At 40.3% G+C, this 21,700-nt stretch overlaps 2 protein-coding genes across 2 annotated transcripts in view; one reads left to right on the top strand and one right to left on the bottom strand.

Moving 5' to 3' along the window:
- The window catches only part of LOC126215345 (zinc finger protein 830), a 54,262-nt gene extending 42,347 nt beyond the window's left edge, over positions 1 to 11,915 (bottom strand). Inside the window, exons 1-2 of the mRNA XM_049942030.1 lie at positions 11,748 to 11,915; positions 2,392 to 2,618 (exon numbers count right to left, since the gene is read on the bottom strand). Coding sequence (XP_049797987.1) covers positions 2,392 to 2,618; positions 11,748 to 11,869 — 349 coding nt within the window. The 5' untranslated portion in view covers positions 11,870 to 11,915. The remainder of the gene's footprint in view (positions 1 to 2,391; positions 2,619 to 11,747) is intronic.
- Positions 11,916 to 12,327: 412 nt separating this feature from the next.
- LOC126215348 (charged multivesicular body protein 5) overlaps positions 12,328 to 21,700 on the top strand; it is a 53,394-nt gene continuing 44,021 nt past the window's right edge. The window contains exons 1-2 of the mRNA XM_049942034.1: positions 12,328 to 12,521; positions 12,714 to 12,865. Coding sequence (XP_049797991.1) covers positions 12,453 to 12,521; positions 12,714 to 12,865 — 221 coding nt within the window. The 5' untranslated portion in view covers positions 12,328 to 12,452. The remainder of the gene's footprint in view (positions 12,522 to 12,713; positions 12,866 to 21,700) is intronic.

Genomic DNA, 21,700 nt, shown 5'->3' with positions numbered 1-21,700 from the left:
TGCTATTGCGGTACATTGTCTTGGTACTGGTCATCCTATGAATTGTAACAACATGGAGATTCTGGGATGCACTTCCATCAGCTGGGATAGTGTTATTGAGGAAACAGCTGAAATTAAATTAGCAAGTAACCTTACAAACAGAGATGGAGGATTTTGTTTAAACTTTGAGTTGAATCCTGCTCTCTCCATTGTCAAAAACAGAGGGACAGAGTTAATGCTATCGCACCATTGGTTATTAATTTTCACTATTGGCAACCTGTGAAGCCAGTCATCTTTGGTTGTGTGATATCACTAGTGTTTTCAGTGTGTGTGTGTGTGTGTGTGTGTGTGTGTGTGTGTGTGCGCGTGCATGCACGTATGTTTGAAAATGATTAGGTGTGCACTTGTCGAAACATCTGCAGTTGTTGATATCACTTGGCTGCATTCCAGTAAGTTATTTGAACAATGTATGTGCTGGGAGAAACTCCGGTCTCACAGAGCTTCCTGAAGATTTTCAGCAGCATAGTGACCCCGAAGGTAGCATATCATGAGATGGTGATTACACTGAAATGTGACAGCTTGTTCCTTCTGAAGTTACTGTGACAGCCACAAGCAGCAAAACTACCACAGGAAAGTTGACATTACCCTACATACGCTTTACGGTGGGGAGAAATGTTTAGCTCAAGTAGGAGATTAACATTTAAATGCCACAATTTGTATTTTTTGGAAGATGCCAGAAGAGCTGTAAATGCTTGTGTGTGTCACATTAGTGAAGGCAATAAAAGGAAAGTTTGAGTTTAGTGGGGAATTCACTGTGGATTTTGTGAAGGACCATTCTTGATGTTTATCAGAGACAGTTCAAGAAAAAAACAGAAAATCTACGTCAAAGTGGTTAGACAGAGATTTGACCCCACTGCCTCTGAATGTAAGAAACTGCAAGCAGAATAATTTACTAGTAGTATCTGACTGGAAGAGACACACTTGTTGCACATACATCAACAAGATAAAACTTCTGTTATAGTATATTACACAGATTCAAAAACTCATTACATCACAATAATGAAAAAATGCTTGGACAAATGAGACACAGACTACATATTCTTACAAGTGCTGGAGTACCTCACCCAACTGTGGCCTTTAGTACAGACTGTCCAGCCACCACAGCCGAGTCATTTCTTGCGAGATCACTGATGTTAAAATATGTCTGATTATACAGCTGACATTCTTTGATGACCTATCATTTTGTTTACAGGTTTGTGTTAAGGATGTCTAAACATATGAGGGCCCAGAGTTCCATGCTCCGATGAGCAATCAAAAATTTGGGCATTATTTGTGTTTTATTGAAATTTAACTGAAACTGAGATCCGGTGTGGATTACACTTATGAACACCAACTGAGCAATTTTATGCTTTTTAAATATGTGAGCTAATGAGAATACAAGGAAAGATAAGTGAGGTTAGGAGTGAGGGAATGTAATTCTCTCTCTCTCTCTCTCTCTCTCTCTCTCTCTCTCTCTCTCTCTCTCTCTCTCTCCCCCCCCCCCCCCCCCCCCCCACACACACACACACACACACACACCTCTGGCATAAGGGTCATTAGTGAAAGCAGAAATACTTTGAAAGAAGAGTTTCAGACTCTTGTTTCCAGAGTGTTCCACTGAGTGTAGACACTTATAATAATGCTGTGGCGCTTACTATACTGGCGAACTTTAAATGTCACGAATGTCGTGGGCTCTGATTTTTGATAAGTTAGATAGAGCCAGTACATTAAATAACTTCAACAGATGTGTTCATGTGTGGAGGACTGAACACTGCTATAAAAACCACATGGCAGCACTAATGCATATCGGATACTTATGAATGTTGGTGTTTTAAGCTGTGCAAATATAAACTGCACTATTTTTTATTCTACAGTTGGTGGAGTAATAGGATTTTGATAGATCTTGTATTGGGTTGTTCCAAGTAAGAATTGGTGCATTTCCTACAAGAATATTTGAGCTATTTGATCATAAACTGTGTTTCCCATTACAACCCTATGTTATTATTCACATCCTGTTCAGTAAATTTTAGTGCATGTGTGGATTATCTGGTTAGGCATAGTGTTTTGGTGTTTGTTTCTATGCACTCGTCATAAGTCAGCAGACATTGCATGTATATGAGGTACATAGTTGAAAATGAAACATTTATAACAGAAATTTATAATAAGTAAATTACAACTGCATCCCACAAAGTGCACATACTTAATGTCAGAGCATATGACCAACTTTTCAGAGGTTATGAACAATGTAGTAATTACGCTTCCGTAAGCATATAATTTGTTATGTGATTAATTTCTATATCACTCATAATCTTATAAGATGACTTTAGTCTAGTAAGTGCTTTGGAAGTTTGGATATAAAACAAAACTGCTCACTTTTCAGCTTCTTAGCCGGCTGTGGTGGTGGTGTGGGTGGCTGCCTCTTGACTTGCACACGGGCAAGTTGCGCAATACGCTCTCGCTCGCGCTCCGCTTCTCGTTTCTTCTTAACCTGTGCAACATTTTCACGGTGCTGCTTGCTGTTGATGTGCACAGTCCACACTGCCTCACTGCGCACCACGGAGTCACACAGGATGCACGTAAGTTGACCTGAATCGGTATACGTACAGTTACGAGTTAAGGGTACATAGTGGTACAACCAAATTGCCAATATTATGCTCTTTAATGTGTGTACATTGGACAGACTGCACTAGCTTTTGTTTTGGTCAAGCTTCGTTTCTATAAATACAAGCAAATAGGTTCATCACCTGATCCTTAGCTGCAGAACAAATGTATGTTACACAGAGTGCCCTAAGTAACAATATCATACACTGCTGGCCACCGTAAATGCAACACCCTGAAGGAAGCATCCGAATCAAGTGAAATTTACACCATGAGTTTGCAGCGATGAGATATGCAACTGATTAGAATTTCAGCGCAGACGCACATCACGCTCGCCTGTGGCGCCACCTCATAGCGCCATTTAAGGCTTGGCGATTTCGACGAGTGTACGTTCGGCACGTGTGTTTACCTTGTGGTTGTTTCACAAGACGATCAGTTATGCCTCGTAGACAACAGCAAACATCTTTTGATCAAGTATCCAAGTTCGACAGAGGAAGGATAGTGGCCTACCGAGATTGTGGATTATCATACAGAGAAATCGCTAGTCGTGTTGGACGAAACCAAACAACTGTAATGCGGATATGTGACCGTAGGATGCAGGAGGGTACGACGGACTGACGTGGTCAATCGCATTCACCTTGGTGCACCACTGCACGTGCTGATAGGCAAATTGTGCGCATGGCAGTGACGGATCGCTCAGTGACATCCCGAACCATAGCACAGCACATTGTGTCTGTAACGCATCATCCAGTGTCTGCGTGTACCATTTGACGCCGTTTACAGCAGAGTGATCTGTCCGCAAGACGTCCATTGCTTCGTCTACCATTGACGCAGAACCACAGACGTCTCCGTCGCCAATGGTGTGATGACAGACGGATGTGGACGGCAGAATGGAATGACGTTGTCTTTACTGACGAGGCACGCTTCTGTCTGCAGCACCACGATGGTCAGATTCGAGTGTGGAGACACCGTGGAGAGAGGATGCTGGACAGCTGCATTATGCACCGCCACACTGGTCTTGCACCGGGTATTATGGTATGGGGCGGTATTGGATATTACTCTCGCATGCCTCTAGTACGCATTGCCGGTACTTTAAATAGCCGGCACTACATATCCGAGGTGCTGGAGCCAGTTGTCCTTCCTTACCTTCAGGGCTCGGCCACAGCCATATTTCAACAGGATAATGCGCGACCACACGTGGCACGCATTGTCCAAAGGTTCTTCGTCAATAACCAGATTGAATTGCTTCCCTGGCCGGCTCACTCTCCGGATCTTTCGCCGATAGAAAACATGTGGTCCATGGTTGCTCAACGAGTGACCCAGATTACATCCCCAGCTGCCACACCAGATGATCTTTGGCAACGTGTGGAAGCTGCTTGGGCTACTGTACCCCAGGAACACATCCAACGTCTCTTTGACTCAATGCCGAGACGTGTGGCAGTGGTGATCTCCAACAATGGCGGCTACTCTGGCTACTGATTCTGGCAGGAACCACATGTCACAGATGTCTGTAAACGTAATCATTTGATACTTGGTCAACATGTTATCTACAAAATAAATTTTGTTGTGCTACCTCTTGTCTTTCTTGGTGTTGCATTTACGGTGGCCAGCAGTGTAGATGAAGCAGAGTTGAGAATGACATATTTATTATCAAAAACAGCAGACTCCTTACGTATATGATCTCACAAACTGAGTTCTGGTAGAACCTAACAACAAAAATTACGCTGTCAGCATTTTCTGTGATCTTGCTGAGCCCTTCAATAACTGTATGGAGATAACAACATTCTACAAGGGCAACAAAAATGGTATGGTGTTTAAGATATCCTCCTTACATGGATAGAGTCATATCTACATCTACACTCTGAAAGCAGCCAGGAGGTGAATGGCAGAGGGTACGTTCCATTGTAACAGTTATTAGGGTTTTGACCTGTTCCATTCAAGGGTGGAGTGCAGGAAGAATGTTTGAATGCCCCTGTGCATGCTATAATTATTTTAATCTTATCCTCATGATGCCTGTGTGAGCGATATGTAGGGGTTGTAGTATATTTTCATATTCTTGAAATTTTGTTAATCGACTTTCTTGGGTCAGTTTACATCTATCTTCACGAGTCTTCCAGTTCAGTTCCTTCAGTATCTCTGTGACATCCTCCCACCAATTAAACAAATCTGTGATAGTTTGTGCTGTCCTTCTCTGTATATGTCCAAAATCACCTGTTAGTTCTATTTTGTACAGGTCCCATACACTGGAGCAACATTTTAGAACTGGTCGCATGACTGATTTGTAAACAATCTCCTCCATAAACTGACTGCACTTTGCCAGCATTCTACCAATAAACTGAAGTCTACCACCTACGTCACCCACAACTGAATCAATGTGATCATTCCATTTCATATCCCTACAAAGTGTTATTGGGAAGAAAGAAGATAATAAAGAAGAGGAAACGGTTCAATGAGACATGCCAGTAGGCTACAGAAAAGAGAAGAAAGATGGGGGAGAAGTGGCTAGCTGACAGGGAGGATGAGTACAAAAGAAGGGAGACAAAGTGAATCCTAAGAGCTGAGAAGAGAATATATCTAACCAGTTTGCTAGAACTAGTGGAAGCAGAGAGACAAAACAAGAACTCAAGGCAATTCTTCCAAAACATAAAAATCGGAAATGCGGATTTCACAGCCCAACTTTTTTCATTAGAGATAAGAACTGCAACTTGATAAATGACATGGAAAGAATTGTAGAAAGATGGAAAGAGTACTTCTCAGAACTGTTGGATCACCCAGACCCGGATGAGGTATTACCTGCAAACTCTATAGAGGAAAGGAAAGATGAAGAACATTGGGAAGTTAGTGAAGAAGACGTGAAGATCGCAACCAAAGGACTCAGAAACAACAAAGCCTCATGGGAGGACAGAATAACATCATAATTAATCAAGGAGGGAGGTGACAGCTTACACTTAAGAGATATATAAACTGATCCAGTTCATATGGGAGAAGGAGACACTGCCAGAAGAATGGAAATTGGCTATAATATGCCCAATATACAAGAAGGGAAGCAAAATGGAATGCGGTAACTACAGAGGAATCAGCTGATTGAATGTAACATATAAGGTGCTGTCCATCATTATCCACAGAAAATTGCAACCATTCATAGAGAACAACATACAGGAGTACCAAGCGGGCTTTCCACCAAACCGATCGACAATAGATCACATTTTCACACTAAAACAATTGTCTGAAAAACATTGGGAATATGATAAGGATATCCACAGCCTGTTTGTCGATTTTCAACGTGCATATGATAGCATCCACAGGAATAGCGTATACAATGCAATGCGTGACTTCAGAATCCCTGGGAAGTGAGTGAGAATAGTGCAAGTTTGTATGGAAGGGTCAAAGGCAGCAGTACATTTCTGAGGAGCCACATCAGAAACAATCGAAATTGAGACAGGCCTCAGACAAGGTGATGCTCTCTCATGTGTTCTGTTCAATGTCATCTTAGAGAAAGTAATAAAAGAGTGTAGGCAACAGGAGTGGGCTGGAGTAGAGATAGAAGGTAACTTCAATTGTCTCGCATATGCAGATGACACAGTACTACTAAGAGAATGAAAGCACGAGGTGAAAGGAATGTACCAGGAAATGGACAATTATGCACAGAAGGTAGGGCTCAAAGTGAATCGAGACAAAACAGAGTTCACACAATTAAGAAGAAGACGAGAGCAGGAAGAATTTCTTGAGGTAGATGGCAAGAGGTTCAAGAGAGTACACCAGTTCAAATACTTGGGATCTCGGTTTACCACGGACAACAAGACAAAAATGGACATCAAGGAAAGAATAGCGGTGGGAATGAAATGCTTGCATTCCCTCAGAGACGCTCGGCTCTAAATCAATCTCAGTGAACACTAAGATGAAATCTACAACACAGTGATATGCCCAGCAGTAATGTACGGTTCAGAAACATGGAGCATGACTAAGCAAGAAAGGGAAAAACTATTAATATTTGAAAGAAGAGTAACGAGGAAGATATGGGGACCAGTTTTAGATAACGGAGAATGGAGGAGGAGGAAAAACAAGGAAATCTACCTTCTGATGTGACAACCAACTATCCTAAAAAAGATAAAAAGCAAAAGAATACAATGGTGGGCCATGTAACTCATATGCCAGATGGAAGACAGGCAAAGATGGCACTAGTGGGGAAACCAAACACCAAGCACTCCACTGGACGACCAAGGCAACGCTGGATGGACGACCTGGTGAAGGACCTAGAAGCCCTGGGAATCGAAGACACCTGGAGGAACCGGGCACAAAACAGGAAGGAATGGAGGCTGTTTGTGGAAGCAGCACATGGTCTGCAGGGCCTGTGATCGCTGAATATCGATCTATCTACAAAGTGTTACACCCAATTATTTGTATGAGTTGGTCAATGTCTACAGTGGCTCATTGATATTATAGTCATATGATACTGCATTTTTTTTTTTTTTTTCATTTTGTTAAGTGCAAAATTTTATGTTTCTGAACATTTACAGCAAGTTGCTGATCTCTGCACCATGCTGAAATCTTATCAAGATCTGACTGAATATTTATGCAGCTTCTTTCAGATAGTGCTTCATTATAAAGAACTGCATCACCTACAAAAGCTTGATTTTATTATTAAAATTGTCTGCGAGGTCATTAACATACAAGATGAACTGCAAGGGTCCCAACACATTTCCCTGGGGAACACCTAAAGTTACTTCTACATCTGACAATGACTCTCCATCCAAGATAACACGCTGTGTCCTCCCAACCATAATGTCCTCAGTCCAGTCACAAATTTCACTTGATACCTCATATGATCGTACTTTTGATAATAAGCCTAGGTGCGGTACTGAGTCAAATGCTTTTCGGAAATTAAGAAATACTGTATCTACCTTGGCTTGATCCAAAGCCTTCAGTATGTCGTGTGAGAAAAGTGCGAGTTGGGTTTCACTGGATCGACATTTTCTAAATCCATGCTGGTTGGCACTGAGAAGGTCATTCCGTTCAAGATACCTCATTATGTTTGGGTTCTGAATATGTTTTAGGATTCTACAACAAATTGCTGTCAAGAATATTGGCCGGTAGCTTTGTAGATCACTTTGACTACCCTTCTTGTAGACAAGTGCGACCTGTGCCTTTTTCCAAGAACTGAGCAAGGTTTTTTGTTTGAGGGATCTACAATAGATTACAGTGAGAACAGGGGCTAACTCTGTCACAAATTCAGTAGACCTATAGAATCTGACAGGGATTCCATCAGGGCCTGGAGCTTTGTTCAATTTCAATGATTTCAGCTGATTCTCAACACCATTGACACCAATACTTATTTCACCCATCTTTTCAATGGTACAATGATTAAACGTGGGTAGTTCTCCGGGGTTTTCCTTTGTAAAGGAACATTTGAAAATGGAGTTAAGCACTTCAGGTTTAGCCTTTCGACCCTCAATTTTAGTTCCTGTCTCATTTGGTGCTACTAACAGCCTTTACATACGAACAGAATGTCTTTGAATTCTGTGAGAGATCACTTGACAGTATTCTGCTATGGTAGTCTTTGATGACTTCACAAATTGCTCTCTTGGGTTGTTTCGGGGAGAAGACCAGACAGCGAGGTCATCGGTCTCATTGGATTAGGAAAGGACGGGGAAGGAAGTCGGCCATGCCCTTTCAAAGGAACCATCACGGCATTTGCCAAGAGTGACTTAGGGAAATCACGGAAAACATAAATCAGGATGGCCGGACGCGGGATTGAACCGTCGTCCTCCCGAATGCGAGTCCAGTGTGCTAGCCACTGTGCCACCTCACTCGGTCAAATTGCTCTCTTGATAGCCAAACATGTTTCAGTCAGCATCTCTCTATGTATAGTCGTACACTTTATTTCACACCTCTGTTTCTTTAGAAATTTCATTACAGTGATTGTATACAATGGAGGTTCCCTTCCATTATGAACTGTTCTACTGTGTACATATCTATCCAGTGCATGGAAAATATTCTTTTAAACTTGATACAGAGTTCTTCTACATGCTTCTGAGCTGTGCTGCAAGTTTCAAGTTCCTCATTGAGATATGAAACTACTGACTTTTTATCTAGTTTACTGAAGATATATATCTTTCTGCTTGTTTTAGTTGCCTTTTGTACTTTGGTAATCATTGTTGCCACAACCATGCCACAAAGAGGTCAGGTCCATTTGTTGCCATTAGATTCTATATGTTTTCATCGTGAGTGGGGCTCCTAACTATCTGTTCAAGATAGTTTTCACAGAAGCCACTTAGCAGAGCTTCACAGGATGTCTTATAACACACACCACTAACAAAACTGTAATTTTCCCAATTAATTGTTGGGTAATTAACATCTCCATCAATGATTATAGTATGATTGGGGAACTTACGTACAAGTGAACTGAGGTTTTCTCTTAAGTTTTCGATTACATCAGGAGATGAGTCTGGTCGGTGATAGAAGGATCCAGTAATCATTTTATGCCCACCCCTGGTACTGAGTCTTGCACAAACTGTTTCATATGCAGCTTCAATTTCTAAATCAGTGGGTTCAAGTTTCTTATTTATTGTGACAAATACGCCACCTCCACTTGCCATCTGTCTATCCCTTCGATCAATAGACACTCAAATTTTCCTCAAAAATCTCACTGCTATCAATTTCCAGTTTCAACCAGCTTTCTATACCTGGTATTATGTGAGCTTCACTGCTTCTTATGAGCACTTCAAGCCTTGGCACTTTGTTGTGAATGCTTAGGCAGTTTACCATTAGGATTTTAAAACTCTCACCTGTGGGAAGCATTTCTTTCGATCTTACATTGATACTCCTGGTTTTCCTACTGGTATTGTTTGCTGGATTGGATGGAAAGTTGCCTAATCTAAAAAGCCCTTGTGTGCAGCCAACAAAGTCAACTGCCTGAGTAGTAGCTTCTGATGTGTAGTGCACACCTTACCTACAGTTCTCAACCCTATCTCACAAATCCAGGGAGTCACAGCCTAGCTTGTCACACATCTTAACAACAGAACACAGAGTGTCACATCAGCAAATTACACAACATGAATTAGATGAATTTTGGAATAGGAAAACAAAAAATATGGAGTGAATTTTAAAATTTTCCTGGCAAACTAAATTTACAAACAACTTCTTGGCTTGCAGCTGGTCATCATTTAATACATCCCACAATATTTCAACTGAGCACCAGCTAGTCATCTTCAGGCGAGCCATCGAAGATTGTCAGTCAGACTGGCAAGTGCCCAGTCGAACTACTGTGGAATGTATTAGACGACGATCAGCTGCAAGCCTGAAACTTGTTTCAACATTAAATATGGAGTTCCATAGAGTTTAGTGCCTGGTACACTACCATTCTTTGCCTTCATAAACAATTTGTTGGGGGGCACTATAGGACTCTCAGACAACTGTGATGTTTGGTGATGACACTTACATACTGATAAAAGTCTCAAGCATGTCCACACCAGATGAAGCGAGGAGAATAATGAAACAGGCTTACTACTGCTTCACAGCAAAGCCCAAACCCTAAGTTTGTGAAGACTAATATTATGTAACTTCAAACAAATTAAAATGACTTACAGGTACCACAAGTGGAAATGAATGGATACACAATGAGTGAGGCTCACTGTGTGAAGTTCCAATCCATCTAGATTGATAACAATCTGAAGTGGCACTAGCAGTTATGGTTGGTATACGTATCTTCCGTTGTTTGCTGCACTTGGTAACTGCACAATGAATGGTTTGTAGCAGCCAATCAGAATGCTTGTTCATTATTTCCTATGGTTTGTAAATAGAGTTAGCTATTCGATTAGAAATTAACCATACTGTCATGATTTTTGGCAAAACTGGAAATAAGACCCACAAGTAGGTTATTGTAATGAGGAACATATATCTCGGGCTATACTAGACATCAATCTACTAAAACAATCATATTTGTGTTGAGGTTTGTTGGATTTGCCAACTTGTACACAAACTGTCACATTCTAACCTAACCTAGACCTTCACCACAGGTCAGCCTGCCAGCATATCTAGTTTTCTTCCTGCTCTCCATAACAAAAACAAGTGAAATCAATAACCGTGTTTGACTGAAAGGCATAAATGCCTTCAATGATTGACATTGGCTACTGACAGCTTATTCACAATTCATCATTTTCATTTCCCATCATTCATCATGTGCAGCACATAAAGGAGGGGCCAGGTACAATGTAACTACACTTTACCCAAATATTCTGTGCTTGAGTCACAGTCTGATACACAGTTTCAATCTGCCAGGAAGTTTCAATGTAGTGTTGTATGTACAATAGCTGAATTAAAAAAGTATGAATATACACATGAACGGAACAGTATCGAACTCTATAACAATTATGAAATGTGCTGTAGAAATCTTTGTCAGGAGGACCTCATTGCTGCGATTTTGACAAACAGAAAATTCAAACCTGGACCTCCTGAATTCCTTCCTGACTTTGGTTTGTGTTCATTGACTCAGTATTGCTCTGTTTCATTCTGCCAATATGTATTTGAGGAAGCACAGTCATTACATGACGAGGATAAAGAAATAATACAGGATATACAGTGACTACAAATATTAACCAGTTATGAGAAATGTAAACTTAAAGTCATGCAAACAATATTGTTATTGAACCAAATAGTAGTAATCATGTGTTCAAAGGCTACATCAGCCATGGTGACTGTATCTCAAAACATAGCTCATGGGCGTATCTCAGGGCAGACAAGAACATAAGCAATCTGGTCAAGCAGTTGGATATCCAACCACGTTCCTCCTCATCACTTAAGAGTACATTCCATATGTCTTCACAATATATTGTGTGCCTGCGGTTAACGTATTTGAAGTGAAAATGCTTCTCTGCAAATACTAACTCAGAATTTGAAAAGAAATCAACACTGTGTAATAACAGTACAGCACAAAACCGCGGATGAGTATAGAACTTCTGTTTGAAGTACCAGACACTGTTTGATCTTCGGGTGAGGAGTACGGGCAAGTTAAGTGACGTAAAGAAACATACATATTAAACTTACACAGACGGCACGGCAGTGTAATATTACCGAAACAGTATAAAAGACCTTTACAACATACATCTTATACATAACCATATAAGAAAGGATATTTTGCCAGAGGTGAATCAATTTTTTTTACAGACTGTAGAAGCTTCTGCTTCTGTTCGCTCATTATTCTTCTAAGATCATTTTGTGTTACTTTTTTCTTCATTGCATTCATAGCAGTTGTCATATTTCTCGTTTCACGTGCCAACACCCACACTCACTATGCAAAACTGAAAACACAAAACAAACTCACGTATTTACCATTCGTCAGAGATATCAGTAGTAACAGCTGCTCATCTCTGGTTTTCGGAATTAAATTTCCGACAACTTGTAATTACGATTTTTTCTCAACGATTGCCGAAGCAATATACTTTAAAGCAAAATCGTGTTCTTTTCAATATTTTTATGATTAATGAAAACTTCAGTATTTTTTACAAATTTTATACAAAATCGTCATTCTTTCTCTTGCGCTACTTAATTTGGTTCAGATGTCGTCGAATAAATATTTATTAAATGATTTCTATGTGTCAGTCTTCCGCTACCATCAGGGGCTGGATTTATCTAAAAGTAATGGGTACACTGTACGAAAGAACTCGAATTTTCTATCATTAGTATTGCTATGTAGTTGACAGAACATCCTTGAGTTAAATCTGTGTTACTAAATACTTTGAATTCGCATGACTGTGATCTGGAAATTGTGACATTTGTAGGGGGATTTTGTTGTTATTTGGAGAACAGTAGTCGCTCGTCGTTACACCAAAAAAATAAAAATGAATAGGTTGTTCGGGAAAGGAAAACCGAAAGAGCCCCCACCAAATTTGACTGACTGTATAGCTGGCGTAAGTTATTTACTTTAGAAGTTATTGTTGCCGTTATTGTTTATTACGTATTTATTAAAGATCTTTTACCGCAATAAAACATAAAAACGCAAAACTTGTATGACCCCCTTGTTTGATGAAACTAACCTGTTTTATTAATCTTTGTTAGCAGACGAAAAATTACCGCTATGTATCCTACATTGATTGTTCTAGGTTGATAGCAGAGCGGAATCAGTTGAAAAGAAAATAGCTCGACTTGATCAGGAACTAGTGAAATACAAAGACCAGATGAAGAAAATGAGAGAAGGACCAGCAAAAAATTCAGTTAAGCAGAAAGCATTGAGAGTGCTGAAGCAGAAAAAAATGTGAGTACTGTTGGTTGTTGACAGGCCAATTATATTGATTTAGACGGAAACCTGGAAGATAAACAAAACTAGTCCCATATCTATATTTGTTGTGGTTTAATATTAGTTTTATTATTGGTAGGAGCACCTGTGTGAAATGAAGGATGAGATGTACTATTTAGTGATAACTTCGGATCTGGTGGTCTGAGGGTGAAATAATACATAATTCTATGTATAAATGTTGCAGAATATGGTATTGATGACTGACTATAAGGAAACATTAATGTTTGTACTGTGCAAACTTCTGTGAAGTGCATGGCAGATGGTAGTTCTGATTGTACCATTTTATAGGGAGGCTTCATGTTCCACTTGCATATGTAGTACACACTTGCTGTAATTAGCCTGATCTTGACTTCTTGAGCCCTATAGCAGTGACACATAGGGGGCTGTAATATATTCTTAGATTCCTCATTTAAAGCTGGTTTGTGAAACTTTGTAAGTCGTGGAGTAGTTTGTGTACAAGCATCTGCCTGTTATAAATGATATATATACGGATTGAAATCAAACACACACACACGACTGCAGTCACAGGCAATTGAAACCACAAGTTGTGTAGGTACTCATTGGAGATCTATATATCCTCTGATAACACTTTAGCTATCCATTTTAGATTTTGTATTGAAATAGAAAAGATTATGTTTAAAGTACCGTAAACAAGGACTGGGGCTGTGCTACAGGTCAAACTCTCGCCACAACTTCTAATTCACATTTAGTGGCTTCATCATCTCTCATCCAAATAGTTCAACTTAAAGGCTGGCCAAGACCTCTGGCTACACTGCAGATCAATCATTGGCTAGACCCAAGATTTATGTGGGACCAGTATTATGCTGTTGCCACCTTCTACTTCGATTTTTGTGTTTACATTACACAAGCTACCTTTGTGTGTGCATTGTGTACCACTGTATTTTTGCCCTCACCCCCTTTTTCATAATTGTTTCTTTTGCAAGTGATGGAAGGGCAATGGTCAAGAAGCATTTTATTTTCTCCATTCAAGAGAAATTACAAAATTCGTTCAGTGGACACCAATTGGAAAAATGATATAATACACTTGTTAACACTTTCTTAAGCATTGTACAGAAAGGTCTGCACTATTCAGAAAGGTTCATTGCCAACATACATCCAGCAGAACAGGAAAAAAAATAATTTATTAAACCACAACTATTCATATTCAAGAGGAAAGGTTCCCTTGTAGCAGACACCTCTATAAGTTACTGTACAAGAGTTTCCTGGAGTAGTTGAGACATTTCTTTGTGTATGATGTGTTATATATTCAAATACTCTTTTTTCATGTTTTGTTAATTCTTTGATTATAAGTTTCCTAATCGGCATAGCTGCAAACTATGTTTCGACGCATTCCATGACCAAGTACCATGGCCCCCCAGAATGTATATAACATAAATAAAATAATAAATAAAATTATATTATTATGATTCACTTTTACAATAATTCTGTTTTATGTATATGGAAGTAATAAGTTGCTAGAGGCTTACAAGGATCTGCAATGTCTAATTGTAACAGTATGCCTCAATGCGATGCATAACGCCAGTTGTAGTGTGTCTCACTACGACTGACTGAGCTTTGTGATGAAATCACTGACCAGATGGACCCATGGGAAATTGTGCAGCTCTTGGACTTTTTTTCTGTCTGTCTTTATTAGTGCTACATACTTAAGACCCCAGAATAGCAAGATATATAAATTGTAAAGTGTAACTGCAAGGAAATGTGCAATTAATTTACATGTCTACATATGTGCATGGGAGGTGTTTTATATTGTTATTGCTTCACTCAAGGTATTTTGTGTCCACAGATCACTTCAGCCTTGTACATAAGATTCTTAGAATAGCATTATTTTATGACAGTCACGTAATTTTAGCTGGTATACATCTTTAGATGTGTTCTTTATATGAGATATACATCCACTATGGACATACGCGAAGACATTGGTAATCTATCTGGTGGATAACCTTGTAGGTATAACACCTGAAACTGAACCTTAGCCTTCGGTAAAACTGATAAAGCTTTATTGGAATATGAACTGTGATGTGCATAACTTAGTAATATTGCATTACTTAACAAACAAGAAATAAGTGCTGGAAGGAACACACCTTTCTATCACTGTTTTTGTCTCACTAAATTACACTTAATTGTGTCGGCAGCTTTTGCGTTGCGTGTTGATATTGGCAATTTCTTGACGCTCATTATAATCGCTTGGGTGATAGTATAAGGTACCCAGTGAGCATCGGTGAATCTAATGACTTCTCTCACCAGAAGATATGAATTGATTACATTTATTTTTGATATGGAGAGTTGCAAAATAATTTTAGTGATTTGCTAATTATGAATTTTAATGTTACTTACTTATTTTAATATCAACTATTTGTGTGTCTTACCTCCAATAGTGCTTATAATTCATATGATGTGGTTAAATTCGAAACTAATAGAACAAAATACCAGCTAACTTTATTTACAAACCATAATAAGTCTTGAACAAGACTCTCATTGGCCACCTACATTTAACTCGTGATTTGTCTCATTGACTTCCCATGATACGTTGCACCGACCAGTACCAGCAGCCCCCCAGGGGGTCCACAGCTGTTTCGTGGGTACGTGCGTGGCACGCACAGGTCCCCAAGCTGTTGCAGCCTTTATTCTTTTCCGGGCTGCTTTACCTTCCTACTCCTCCCCTGTCCTCCTTCCTTTCCCTTTGCGCTTTCCTTTCCTCATCTTTGTGTTCTTCTTTGTCAGCCCGGCTATCCTCGTAACTTTACTTTGTCTTGCGGTTTTCGTTGGGTACTTTTCCTTCTCCTCTTTGGCTTTTGTTTTTTGGTCCCCCTCAGGGGTGTGACATCCATCTCTAATTTTGAAATCTGAAGTGAGCCAGATGGGGAAGAACTCCCTCTCTTAATGTCTCCCTGCCCCCCCCCCCCCCGCCCCGCCCCGTCCTCCTCCTCCTCCTCCTCCTCCTCCTCCTCCTCCTCCTCCTCCTCCTCTTCCTCTTCCCCCCTTCCCCTCACTCTCCGCCACAGCCCTTTCACACCCTTAGGTCACCAGCTTGGTAGCCATTCTGTGTGATGGAACTGTTATGTACCCATTTGACTGAGCCCATTGACACCACAGGGATCACACTGCTGGCACATGAAACGTGTTAGACTCTCTGGTCACTCTTCTGAGGCCGTGTCTCTTCCTCGATGTAGTTTTGTGTCAATTCCTCTTTCTGCCTTTCCAGCCGTACCCTCCTTGGCTAACCCCTGGAAGGAGGACCAGGCCCGCCGGCTTGGGGCGAAACCCTTTCCACAGATCCTGGCCTGTACAAGGACCGACTGGAAGACTTTTGCTGCCACCAAACCAGTTTTCTTTGTGGGACATATTTACGACAAGTTCGGTGAAGTTGAGTCGTTAAACAAGATGGGATATGGCTCTCTCCTTATGAAAACAACTTCTGCCAATCAGCCAGCCCCCCCCCCTCCCCTCTGCATGCGACCGTTTAGGAGACATCCCCCTGACTGTTGTTCATCACAAGTCACTCAACACTCAATATGACACAGGGTGTAATTTTCCATAGGGCCTTTCTCCTCCAGTCCGGTGATGAACTTGGAGCTAATTTAGAATGGCGCGGCATTCATTTCATCTGACATGTCCAGAAAGGCTCTAAAGACAGTCGTGTGGACACTGGCACATTCATTCTGGCATTTGAGGGGAGGATACCCTGCCCGAGAAGGTCAAGGTAATGGTGTACAGATGTAACATGAAACTGTACATTGCTTCCGTTGTCTCAAGTTCGGCCACATGTTCTTGTGCTGTGATGCCACTCCCTTCTGTGGTGACTGGCCGTCCATTTCATGTGGGGAAGCCTTACACCCCATCGCCTAACTGTGTTAACTGCTCTGGTCTCCATTCTCCCCGCTCACTGGACTGTCCAGTGTACATGAAGGTAAAAAGAATTAAGGAAATAAAGGTCCTTGACCAACTGAGCTTCTTTGAGGGCTGGAAGAAGTTTGGCAGACTTCACTCTGTAAATCTCTCCTCTACCTGTGCCTCAGTTATGTCTTCCCCTCCGTACCCCTCCCCCTTTCCCCCATCCTATCCCCTTCCCTTTTCTCACCCTCGGCGGCTCCCATCCCTTCCCCTCCAGGAGTCACTCCTCTTCCTCCCCGTCAGCCAGGGAAGACCATCCTCTTCTGTGGCTAGTGCTAGGGATGGGACTCCTTCTCGGAACATCCGTCCCTCGCGTTCTCAGGATAGGATGCTTGCATGCTCAGGTTAGACAAGAGATCTGTGCTCAGAGGACCCTAAAGCCACTCACTCTCTTGTCTGATCCGGACGTCACTGTCACCTATTTTTTACTGATATCACCTCCTCCCTCTCTCCGAGGGAGAATAAGAAGCAGCGCAAGTCAAAAGACAAGGCTTCCCGGGAGGCTTCGCTCCCTCCTCCGTGTCCCAAATCAGATCCAGTTTTTATGGATGTCATCCATCTTCATTGGGGACGACCATCGACCAAGTGACATGACCTCCCCTTGGCTTCTTTGTCTTATGTGGACTCTCACCGCACGATAATCCAGTGGAATTGCAATGGATGCTATTGTCACCTTCTGGAAATACTGCACCTTGTTTCCTCCCACTGGTATAGGAACTAGGCCTAAGCACAATGAGAAACTCAGACAGGAGAGTACTGCAAATGTTAGAATAAGGAAAGGTTCTCATAAAAGTATAATTAAAAATAATGTAAGTATATTTCATCAAAATATTGGGAGTTTAAAGAATAAAGTAGATGAGCTTCTGGTTTGTTTAGAAGATTTAGAAGCTGAGAATGAAATAGATATACTATGCCTGTCTGAGCATCACATTGTTACTGATATGGATAAGGTAAATGTAAGTGGATATAAGCTCTCTGCACATGTAATGAGAAAAAATATGGAGAAAGGAGGAGTTGCCATATATGTCAAAAGTTATCATTGTGCAAAAAGTATAGAAACAAAAAAGTTTTGTGTAGAGAAACATATAGAAGCATGTGCCTGTGAGCTTAAATTAAATAAAGGCACATTTATAATTGTAACTGTATATAGGTCCCCATCAGGAAATTTTCATCTATTTCTGAAAAATTTGGACTCCTTGTTGAGCTATCTGTCAGACAGGGGGAAGCAAATTATTATTTGTGGGGACTTCAATGTAGATTCTCTGAAAGAGGGTAATAGGAAAAATGACCTTGAAGTATTACTCGGTTCTTTCAATTTGACACCCGTTATTGATTTTCCTACTCGGGTGGTAAAGGATAGCAGCTCACTGATAGATAACTTCTTTATAGACCAAGATAAGTTTAACCAGATAAATGCTCAGCCTGTTGAGAATGGTCTTTCTGATCATGGTGCACAGCTAGTTACAATATATGACATAGCTCCATTCAGCAATACTAAACAGTCCTCCAAAGTAGTACGTTCAGTCAACGATTTAACAATTGCAAATTTCAGGGAAAGCCTACAGCAGTTAGACTTGGATGAGGTGTACCGTGAACCTGATGCCAATTTAAAATATAATTTATTTCATGACATTTTTGTAAATGCATTTGAAAACTGCGTCCCCAAGAAAATAGTTAAATATACTCGTAAGAAACCTTGTAACAAACCATGGCTTACTAAGGGTATAAAAATATCTTGTAACCGGAAAAGGGAAATGTATCTGACAGCAAGAAAGAGTAGTTACCCAGAAACTATCAAAAATTATAAAAACTACTGTGTTATATTAAGAAAAGTTATTAAAAAATCCAGGAGTATGTGTATCATGTCTGAAATCAGCAACTCTGATAATAAAATTAAAACAATTTGGAATATTATTAAAAGAGAAACAGGTCAACCAAGAGCAGAGGAAGACAGTATTACCATCAAATTGAATGAAAACTTTACGAACAAAAAGTCAGAAGTTGAAAATATTTTTAATAATCATTTTCTAAATGTTGTGGATATAGTAGGATCCAGGTGTTCATTAGAAGATGCTAGGCTGTTAATGGAAGAGGCCATACCTATGCAATTTGATACAATTGAAATCTCACCCACTTCTCCCTCTGAAATTAGGAAAATAATAAACTTGCTTAAAAGCAAAAACTCACATGGAATTGATGGCATTTCCAGCAAAATACTAAAAGCTTGTTCTCAACAGATAAGTAAGATTCTCAGCCACCTGTGTAACAGCTCTCTGGAACAGGGCATTTTCCCTGATAGACTGAAATATGCTATTGTTATACCTTTGCATAAAAAGGGGGATAGATCTGATGTCAACAATTACCGTCCAATCTCCCTTCTAACAGCTTTATCCAAAATTTTTGAGAAAGTAATGTATTCAAGAGTAGCTTCACATATCTGTAAAAATGAAGTACTAACAAAATGTCAGTTTGGTTTCCAGAAAGGTTTTTCAACAGAAAATGCCATATATGCTTTCACCAGTCAAATTTTGAATGATCTGAATAACCGAACACCACCCATTGGGATTTTTTGTGATCTCTCAAAGGCTTTTGATTGTGTAAATCATGAAATTCTGCTAGACAAGCTCAAGTATTGTGGCATGAGTGGGACAGTGCACAAATGGTTTAATTCGTACCTAACTGGAAGAGTGCAGAAAGTAGAAATAAGTAGTTCTCGTAACATGCAAAGATCAGCACATTCCTCAAACTGGGGAACTATCAAGAATGGGGTTCCACAAGGGTCAGTCTTGGGTCCTTTGTTGTTCTTATTATATATTAATGACTTGCCATTCTATATTCATGAAGAGGCAAAGTTAGTTCTCTTTGCTGATGATACAAGTATAGTAATCACACCTGACAAACAAGAATTAACTGATGAAATTGTCAATACTGTCTTTCAGAAAATTACTAAGTGGTTCCTTGTAAACGGACTCTCACTGAATTTTGATAAGACACAGTACATACAGTTCCGTGCAGTGAATGGTATGACGCCATTAATAAATATAGACCTTAATCAGAAGCATATAGCTAAGGTAGAATATTCCAAATTTTTAGGTGTGTCCATTGATGAGAGATTAAATTGGAAGAAACACATTGGTGATCTGCTGAAACGTTTGAGTTCAGCTACTTATGCAATAAGGGTCATTGCAAATTTTGGTGATAAACATCTTAGTAAAATAGCTTACTACGCCTATTTTCACTCATTGCTTTCATATGGCATCATATTTTGGGGTAATTCATCACTGAGGAATAAAGTATTTATTGCACAAAAGCGTGTAATCAGAATAATAGCTGGAGTCCACCCAAGATCATCCTGCAGACATTTATTTAAGGATCTAGGGATATTCACAGTAGCTTCTCAGTATATATACTCTCTTATGAAATTTGTTATTAACAACCAAACCCAATTCAAAAGTAATAGCAGTGTGCATAACTACAATACTATGAGAAAGGATGATCTTCACTATTCAAGATTAAATCTAACTTTGGCACAGAAAGGGGTGAATTATACTGGCACTAAAGTCTTTGGTCACTTACCAAATAGTATCAAAAGTCTGACAGATAACCAACAAGTATTTAAGAAGAAATTAAAAGAATTTCTGAATGACAACTCCTTCTACTCCATAGAGGAATTTTTAGATATAAATTTTAAAAAAATATATATAAAAAAATTAAAAAATAAAAATAAAAAATAAAGAAAAACAAAAAAACACAATAAAATAAAGTTGTTATATTAACTTAAGTATGTTGTTAAATTAACCTAATTATGTCATGTATTGGAAAATTCGACTCGTTCCACATCATTACGAAATATCGTATTCATGATCCATGGAACTACTATTAATCTAATCTAATCTAATCTAACCTACTCTTCGTTTTGTCTTGCTCTTCAAGAAATGCACTTTCATTATGACCACTCCCGACATTTTGTGATTATTGGGCATTCTGTTGGAACTGTGATAGTCTGGTAGGGTCTACACTGTGGTTCGTGCCGAAGTCATTAGTGACTGGATTCTCTTCACACCAACCTAGAAGCAATAGAGGTTAGAGTGCAGACAACTCTGACAATCATCGTTTACAATGTCTACCTCCCTCCAGGTAGGTCACTTCCTTACGTTGAACTGTGTACCTTAATACAGCAACTCTCACCCCCATATCTCCTCCTTGGGGACTTCAGTGCACACTACCCCTGTGGGGGAGTGCCACTTCAATGGGTAGCAGTCTTCTACTTGGCCAACTTATTACAGACTCTCTTCAGTGATGGTTCCCCTACTCACTTTGGCACCGTAACTCTTCCCCTGCTCTTGTGGCTTCCCTGCATTGGTCACCCCATGATGATCTTTGTGACAGTGACCACTTCTGGTGATTCTATCATTCCCCTGCTGCCTTCGGGTAGACAGGCCCCTCACATTGGGCATTCTGCAGGTCCAGTTGGCCTTTATATAAGTCTGCTGTGCACTTAGACACCCCTCTCTCGAACTGCATTGATGGGGTCGTGCAGTGCATCTCTGCCCCTATTCTTCATGCTGCTGGCACTGCTGTCCCCCTATCCACAGGTCCCCCTCATCATTTGCCACTACCGTGATGGACCAGGATGTTGCTGTCCAGGACCGCTGAGAGGTGCTGCACCGACCAACCTCCTCTCTTTTAAGTGTCTCCTAGCTAAGGCTCGTTACCTTATGAAGCAGAGTAAAAAGGAATGCTGGGAGCGATTTGTTTCCTCCCTGTGGGTGTATGCCTCTTCATCACAGATTTGGTCCCAGCTCTGTAGCTTTCTTGGCCACCTGCGACAGTCGACTATCCAGGCCCATATCTCCATGGTACTCTGTCTACTGATCCGTT

Source organism: Schistocerca nitens, chromosome 12 (genome assembly GCF_023898315.1).
Source record: "Schistocerca nitens isolate TAMUIC-IGC-003100 chromosome 12, iqSchNite1.1, whole genome shotgun sequence".
In the NCBI taxonomy this organism is placed as follows: Eukaryota; Metazoa; Arthropoda; class Insecta; order Orthoptera; family Acrididae; genus Schistocerca; species Schistocerca nitens.
The sequence above is the reverse complement of the archived record's forward strand: the minus strand, read 5'-3'. Positions and strand labels throughout refer to the sequence as shown.